We start from the raw sequence: 8,553 nt of genomic DNA on the forward strand, positions 1-8,553 counted from the left end.
CTTGCTTCTATCTTAACTAAACTGTTTTTCCATGTGCTGTCCCACTTGTAGTTGTACTATGTCTCTAACACTAAACTTTGTACTTGCATTCAAAATTTTTGCCTCCGTGACAAATGCATTTTTCACTGGGAGCAAAGATCCAGGGAAAAATTGCTTCTGGAATCTAGCCTTTGCTGTCAGATGGCTAGGATTCCTGGTTCTCATCCAGGCTACCCAGGTTCAATTCCTGGACAGGGAATTAAGATCTTGCTTCCTGCTATCGCTCACTGCTGCTTCATTGAATTCATAACCACTGGACCTAGGTCTCCTTTTCAGAGCATTTCAAACCACTGAGGCTTGGAGACATTAAACTGACAGCCAATGTCCTGTATTTTCCATCTGAGAGATAAACTTGAACTTCATGCTCTCAGGCTGGGGAATGATCAAACCCCTTCCAGGTGAGCTTGATTCTTATCAGGTTGAAGGGATGTTGAGGTCACTGATTATAAAAGGAGCAGATGGATGCTGGTCAGCCACAGGAGAGCAACCTACCATGGCTCCGTGTTTGGGGCTCTTTCTGATTTGGGCTGGTGCGTCTGTGTTTCTACAGCTGGTCCCCGTGAATGGAGGTGAGAGAGGGGAGATGGGCTAGAATTGGTGAGAGAGATCCTGCCCCAGACATGGACTGATGTGTAAAAGTCATGGTAATAATAATAGTGGTAACAAATGTGTCTCCCATTTCTTGAGTATGTCCCAAGGGCAAGACGCTATGAAGGGTTTCACATTTTATTAATTTTCCACCAACTCTATGACGCTGAAACCCAGGTGAGTTTGGCAGTAAAGCCAAAGGCCTTTTTGGGAGCTGCGTTATTCCTCAGTCTCCACTGCACTGTCCCAGACGCTTTACCATCTGAGCCATCAGGGAAGCCAACCTACTCCCAGAGTTGGTTATCTTGTTCAAATGAAGAGTTTTCATATCCTTGTTTACTGTTTGAAATATTGGGTTGGCCGAAAAGTCCATGCAGATTTTTTTTCCGTGATGTTGTGGGAAACAAGAAGGACAGTGTGGTCTCCAGGCAGGTCCTATGACTTGTCTGCTACAACAGTGTCTCTGCTTTGTAGCTGAATCCACGTGGGTCCACAGGCAAGCAGTGAGAACGTGTCAGAGTCTCCCTCACCTGTTGTGTTAGCCTTCTAGGCAGCAAGTTTACCTGTTCAGGGTAAACAAGGACTTCAAAATATAAAAGAAGATAAAAGTTAGAGATGCAGGGCAGGTCCCACTACAGATGATATTCTGGTTGTGGCCCTGCTTTTTTCTTTTTTGGTTGTTGTTATTTTTCTGTTATCACGTTTTTGGTTTTTTATTTTGAATCGAAGGATCATTGCTTTACAGTGCTTTGTTGGTTTCTGTCATACAGCGTCTCCAGTCAGCCATAGGTGCATATATATAGAGATATGCGTGTGTGTGTGTGTGTGTTGAGTCGCTCAGTCGTGTCCAGCTCTTTGTGACCCCATGGACAGTAGCCCACCAGGCTCCTCTGTCCATGGGGATTCTCCAGGCAAGAATACTGGAGTGCGTTACCTGGCCCTCCTCCAGGGGATCTTCCCAACCCAGGAATTGATCCCAGGTCTCCCGCATTGCAGGCAGATTATTTACCATCTGAGCCAGGAGGGAAGCCCATATATATATATATGTGTGTGTGTGCGCGTGTGTGTGTGTGTGTACATATATACATACATATTTATATATGCACATGGGCATCTCATGGGGTTAGTGGTAAAGGAATCCGATTGCCTATGCAGGAGGTGCAGGAGACACTGGTTTGATCCCTGGGTTGAGAAGATCCCCTGGAAGAGGAGATGGCAGCCCACTCCAGTATTCTTGCCTGGAGAATCCCATGGGCTTAGGAGTCTGGCAGGCTACAGTCCATGGGATTGCAAAGAGTTGGATGTGACTGAGCACGCACACACACTTACATATGCATATGTGTGTGTGTGTATATATATGTGTGTGTGTGTGTGTGTGTATATATATGTGTGTATATATATATATATCCCCTCCCTCTTGAACTTCCCCCCCACCCCCCACCATCCTATCCCTCTAGGTTGATAGCAGCGGGCTGGGCGGGGCTCCCTGTGTTATATAGCAGCTCCCCACTGGCTATCTATTCTACACACAGTGGTGGGTATATGTTCACACTACTCTCTCAATTTGTCCCACCAAACCCTGACCCTGCTTCATTCCTGCTCCTGCTCCAACGGTCTCCTTTTCTCCTGCTTTTCTGCCAGATGAGAACAACGGTGTTTCTACTGAACATACCGGAGACAAGTCTTCTGCTGAATCAGCTGAAGGTAGAGTTCCTGGCGCAGATACCCAAGACAATCAACAAGGGAAGAGAATGACAACATAAGAACAGTCCAATACAACAAACTAACGTGTGTGGCAGGGCAACTGTGATGGGGATCCTCCAAGACATGTCACAAGCACGGGCCAATGTTACCCTCTCAGTCACACACATACACCCAGGGGTTATCCACACCAGCATCGGGGGCGAACATTCTGTAGATGGTGGGACTGGACTCTGAACACAGGGTCCAGGCTTCAGAGCTGGTGGCAGATGCTAAAGTAGAAACTCCCCCAAATTCACATCAGTACACAAAACCTCCCAATTTATATCTTTTTAACATGTCGACTAGTCACTCTTTACAGCTTCCCAGATGGTGCTAGTGGTAAAGAACCTGCCTTCCAGGTCAGGAGACTTAAGAGACACAGGTTTGATCCTTGGGTGGGGAAAATCCCCTGGAGAAGGAAATGGCAACCCACTCCAGTATTCTTGCCTGGGAAATCCCATGGACAGAGGAGCCTGGCTGGTTACAGTCCACAGGGTCTCAAAGAGTCGGACACAACTGAAGCAACTTAGTAGTCACTCTTTATATCACTTTCTCTGTATCTATAGACAGACGTGACTGAGCAACTAAGTGCAGAACAGCACATAGACAGGCTTATATTTCTAAATAAAATTTTCTTCACTGACCAAAAATAAATAAATAAAGTAGAAACTTCCCAAAGTTAGAGAAGCCTTCCTCGTCCCTGAGGGAGGGACCACACCACACTGACCTTGACATCCCCGATGCTTAGCAGGGGCTCTGTACAGAGCAGGCTTGGGGGTGATGGGCAGACGTGAAAGGAGATTTTGCCAGAGTTACCACAGACATCATGAAACCCTAAGTGCCAAGGAAGCGAACAATGTCTTTCTTCCTTCAGATAAAAAATGTGTTTTCCCATTCACCTATGGAAACAAAAAGCATTTCGACTGCACATTCCAGGGTTCCATATTCCCGTGGTGTTCCCTCGATGCAGACTACACAGGAAGATGGAAATACTGCACTAAGAAAGGTAAGCATGCAGCCTGTCCCCATGCGAGAAGCACCTGGCTTCCTAGATGAAGGGGGAAGTCCATAACTGTCCCCTGGAGGGAAGCCTTGGACACGAGGATGAGCAAGCTCTGGGAGTTGGTGATGGACAGGGAAGCCTGGCGTGAGGCAGTCCATGGGGTCGCAAAGAGTCGGACACGACTGAGTGACTGAACTGAACTGAACTGAGAGGGTAGTCTCAGGCGTCTCCTGACCCAGCCCCATGTGTTCCATTCATGTCCCTTTCTCTCTCTCTCTCTCTCTCTCTCTCGGCTGCTCTGGGTCTTGTTGCTGTGCCCAGTTCTTCTCTAGTTGCAGTGAGTGGGGTCCACTCTCCGTTGGTGTGTGGGCTTCTCATTGCGGTGGCTTCTCTTGTTGGGGAGCACAGGTTTCTAGGCACACAAGCTTCAGTAGTTGCAGGGTGTCAGCTCAGTAGTTGAGGTGCCTGGGCTTAACAGCTCCTCCACCTGCTGGATCTTTCAGACCAGGATTTGAACCCATGTCCCTTGCATTGCAAGGCATTCTCTACCATGGACCACCAGGGAAGCCCCCTTTTCTCTTGATATGATTAAAAATAACCCTCCCGCAATTAATGTTTCACCCATTCCTTCTATTTTTCAGACTATGCCAAGTGTGTCTTTCCCTTTATCTTTGGAGGCAAGAAATATGAGACTTGCACAAGAGTTGGAAGTCTTTTGCGGGATTGGTGCTCAGTCTCTCCAAACTATGACCAGGATAAAGCTTGGAAGTATTGCTAGCCATAAGAAGAGGTAAGAGTGTCCGAGAAGGGTGGGAAGAGACAGGGGTGAGCAGGGAAGAGACACAGTTGGATAAAGAGGTGGAATCAGATGCCCAGTGAGGAGAGAGGAGGCAGGTGGAGGGAGGGGATGAGGGAGAAAGATGCAGAAGGAAGAGTGAGGAGCAGAGGTTCATGCAGAGAAACATGCAGAGAGGATGAAGAGGAGAAAGGGGACAAAAGATGGAAACAGAGGAAGAGACAAAGGCAAAATGCAAACAATGGAGAGAGGAGAGTCCCAGAAGGAAGGAGAAAGAGAGTTTGCAGGATGACAAATGGAAGGAGGAGGATCTGGAGAGGATCGGTGCCAAGACAAGGTGGAAGAGAAGGTGAGAGAGGGGCAGAGACAGGACAAGAGTCTTAGGAGCACGGTGCAAGATAGCAGAATTGAGACAGGAAGAGCAGAGAGCAAAGGAGAAAGAGACATTTGCCCTCCATGGGACTGACTGAGAAGCAAAATAGACTCGTTAACACTGACCCCAAAACTATGCTCAGTTACCGTCCAGCGCATCCACCCGTGGCCGTGGATGCAGTCAAGCCTTTGAAACCTCAGTGAAGAAAATCAAGAACTGTCAAGCATGAAGGTGATACTCTGAAAGACAGGTGAAATCCTTTCCCAGCATCTCCACCATGTTCCCCCTGTGCGTGGGTCCAATCAATAAACACTTTCTCTGCAGGTGTGGTCTTTGTTTTCTCCTCCACAAAGAAACCTGTGGATCTATTGGGAGGGTCTCAACGTGCTCAGGTTAACCAGGCAGGATCTTCTTGTTTTCCTTTCCCTTCCTTGGAGTCCCGATGGAAAATCAATACACATCACAATTGTCCCTCCTGGGGGCTTGATTGACAGGTGAAGACCTGGTGGTAAGATTTGAGGTGGGGGAAGGAGGGTCCCAGAAGGTATGGAGGACTGCTGCTTATCATAAAAGATTTGTCTTTTCCCAACTTAGCTGAAATGGTGTTCCTTCCTGGACCTGTTCTCTGACGCCGTAGGATAAGCAGTCTGGATTATGTCTTTCCAGTTCATCCTTTCTTTCCTTAAAATTAAACTGCCCATCTCCCACGGGGGGGCTGTAATTTGGAGAAGGGTCAGGATGGACCGTGTTTTCCCTGACCTCAGTACTAGCACAGAATCTGACACGTCCTTGGTGTTTATCAACAGGACCACTCTCCTATTTAAAACAAACAGGAATTTTAGACAAACATGTCCATCACTAACTGGGCCTGATTGAAAGAAAGTTAAATTTATGCATGTTAGAAATAATGAAGGGCCTGAAAGGTCCTGATCACTAAATTTTATCCTGGTTAAAAACACCCAGTGCCTATCTAAGGAATCCATGAGACCTAGTGATGGACTTCCCTTCACCATTCAGGGAAGAGGTACACAGACATTTCATTCACTGTGCAGGAAGGCTGTGTTGATAGAATATCTGTCCTCCGTGATTTCAGTCCAGAGACACAGAGCCTCACTTGAAACCAGGACATAAAATAAATAATGTTTTAAACTTAAAACATAAAAAGTATTTTAATGAAAAAGACTTCAATTAAAAACAAATAAAAGGAAATCAGGGGCTTCTCTGGTGGCTAAGTGATAAAGAACCTGCCTGCCAATACAGGAGATGCTGGTTCCATCTCTGGTGTAGGAAGATCCCACACCCTACAGAGCAACTAAGCCTGTGTGTCGCAAATATTGAGCCTGAGTTCTAGAGCCCCAGAGCTGCACCTACTGAGCCCACACACAACTGCTACTGAAGCCCGTGGGCCCTAGAGCCCATGCTCCGCAACAAGAGAAACCACAGCAATGAGAAAGAAGCCTGGGCACCGCAACTAGAGAGTAGCTCCTGCTCACCACCGCTAGAGAAAAGTCGACACAGCAACAAAGACCCAGCACCGCCAAAATCAACCAATAGAGATTAAAAATTTAGAAAAGGAAACTGGTGCATTGTAAGAGCAATGCAGTTAATGGGAATCAGAGGATCCTCCCTCCTGGTCCCAGAGAAACAGCAAAGAAGCTTCCTTTTTTGCCTCTCCGAGTAGATTACAAGGAACTATTGCCCTTGGGGAACATCCATTCTCATACCCTTCACACACTTGTTCATGGCACTGAATTTACACAAGTGAAAAAGGGCCCAAATTATACACATAGCATATGCGTATACACATACATATACCAATAGTACACATAGCATATACACAAACATGCACGTATACACACACGCATTCCTAGCTGAGGAGTGACGAAAAGTCTACAGCATTGGCAGAAAAAAAGATTTAAAACCAATCTAAAAGGGAATTTCCTGCCAATCCAGTGGTTAGGACTAGGTGTTTTCACCGCCAGGGTCAGGGTCGATCCCTGGTGGGGAAGCTAAGATGTTACATGCCGTGTGGTGCAGCCAAGACATAAACAAAAAAAATAAAAATAAAACCCGTCTTGACGCTTCTGCCAAAAACAAACCAAAAATTCAGCACATCTCAGATGTGTCTGATATATGAGGTCTCACCAGCTAAGACAAAGGACAAGTAGAGACTAAGTTATAGAAAAAAATGAACCTTATTGTTATTCTTTATTTTTTAGATCAAGGAACTCTATCTAATTGAAAGTCCAGAATTAATCCTTCACATTTGCCATTGATCTTCAATAACATATCAAGATAGGTCAATGTGGGACTTCCCTGGCATTCCAGTGGTTAAGACGCCACACTTCTAATGCAGGGGGTAGGAGTCCAAACCCTGGTCAAGGAACTAAGATCCCACATGCTGCCAGGCACGGCCAAGAAAAAGAAGGTAGTACAACATGGCAGGAATAATATTATAATCTTTGCAACAAGTGGTGCTGAGACAAGCATATTTGTATGCGAAATAAGTAAGCTGGGTACCTTCTTCATACCATGCACAAAAGTTAAGCCAAAATGAGCCATAGACTTAATTTTTAAAGGTGAAACTATAAAATTCTTAGAAAATATAAGATTGAATCTTTAAGACCTTTGGTTAAGAAATGAGTTCTTACATATAACACTAAAAGGACGAACAACAAAAGAAAATGTTTATAAATTGGACTTTATAAAATTAAACTGTTTATGCTTTAATTTTCTCCTATGCAGAATAGGAGAAAAGTGTTTGCAGGTCAGGTGTCAGATAAGGAATTTGTACTAGAACATGTAGAGAACACTTACACCTCAATAATAAAGTGAAAAATAACCCAATTTAAAATTGAGCTAAGAGACTGATGCTCCCCTGGTGGCTCAGATGGTAAAGAACCCGCCTGCAATGCAGGAGACCGGGGTTCGATCCCTGGGTCGGGAAGATCCCCTGGAGAAGGGCCTGGCAACCCACTCCAGCATTCTTGCCTGGAGAATCCCATGGACAGAGGAGCCTTGTGTGCTACAGTCCATGGGGTCCCAAAGAGTAGAACATGAGTGGGTGACTAACTCTTTCTTTCTTTTCCTTCTAAGAGATTGACTAGATACTTCACCAAAGAATATGTTCAAATGGCCAACAGGCACGTGAAAAAATGTTCAGTATCATTAGACATAAAGAAAACCTCAATGATATACCTCTTCATTCCAACAGGATGGCCAACAATGGATACTTGCAGCCCAGTGTTCACAGCAGCATTACTTATAGTTGCCAAGATACAGAAGCAACTTAAATGTCCATCAGGTGAATGGATAAAAAAGATGTGGGCTGTATATACAATAGAATACTACTCAGACATTTTTATGAAATGTTGTCATTTGCAACAACATGCTTGGACTTGGAGGGTATTATGGTAAGTTCCTTGGGTGTTTGCACTGGGTCCCGTGATCTGGGCTGTTATCCAGTCAGCAGGAGAGATGGACAATGAGTTCTTCTCTTTTACAGATTGAATGTTCTTGATACTAATCAGAAAGTCCCAAACATCTCCCAGGGATTCATCTATATGCATATTACCCCCCTGCATCAACCTCATGAATTTTCAAGACTGGATTTTTCCATCAAACGAAAAGAACCAGGGGACACCTCCACCTCTTATTACTACAAATCTTGCCTCCTGCTTATTCACTCTGCACCTAAGTGCAAACCCTGGGTGGCCCACGTGATATGCTATGTCCTCCTCCCCCAGACTGTGAATATATGTGGCTCATACACTGCTATCAGTCTCATCTGTGCAGTGTTGAGTGTTGTGTATTTGAAAGTGTTAGTCAAGTCCAACTCTTTGTGACCCCATGGACTGTAGTCGGCCAGGCTCCTCTGTCCATGGGATTTCCCCGGCAATGAAGGGGGTAGCCATTCCCTTCTCCAGGGCATCTTCCCGACCCAGGGATCGAACCTGGGTCTCCCACATTGCAGGCAGATTCTTTACCTTTGAGTCAACAGGAAAGCCCTAG

The 8,553-nt window shown here is 45.6% G+C and overlaps 1 protein-coding gene across 1 annotated transcript; it reads left to right on the forward strand.

Annotated features, from left to right (window-relative positions):
• Positions 1–532: 532 nt before the first annotated feature.
• LOC122421244 (seminal plasma protein PDC-109-like) lies at positions 533–4,740 on the forward strand. Its single transcript, XM_043437117.1, has 7 exons — positions 533–608; positions 1,577–1,638; positions 2,085–2,115; positions 2,269–2,331; positions 3,245–3,376; positions 4,015–4,163; positions 4,685–4,740. The coding sequence occupies exons 1-6, from the start codon at positions 533–535 to the stop codon at positions 4,149–4,151; spliced, it is 501 nt and encodes a 166-aa protein (XP_043293052.1). The 3' UTR covers positions 4,152–4,163; positions 4,685–4,740.
• The last annotated feature ends 3,813 nt before the right edge of the window (positions 4,741–8,553 follow it).

This window comes from Cervus canadensis, chromosome 18 (genome assembly GCF_019320065.1).
Source record: "Cervus canadensis isolate Bull #8, Minnesota chromosome 18, ASM1932006v1, whole genome shotgun sequence".
NCBI lineage: Eukaryota > Metazoa > Chordata > Mammalia > Artiodactyla > Cervidae > Cervus > Cervus canadensis.

Coding starts and splice junctions, on each gene's coding strand:
- LOC122421244 (XM_043437117.1), top strand. CDS start 533: ATGGCTCCGTGTTTGGGGCTCTTTCTGATTTGGGCTGGTGCGTCTGTG. Junction 609..1,576: donor GCTGGTCCCCGTGAATGGAG/GTGAGAGAGGGG, acceptor GCCCTCCTCCAG/GGGATCTTCCCAACCCAGGA. Junction 1,639..2,084: donor TGCAGGCAGATTATTTACCA/TCTGAGCCAGGA, acceptor CTATCCCTCTAG/GTTGATAGCAGCGGGCTGGG.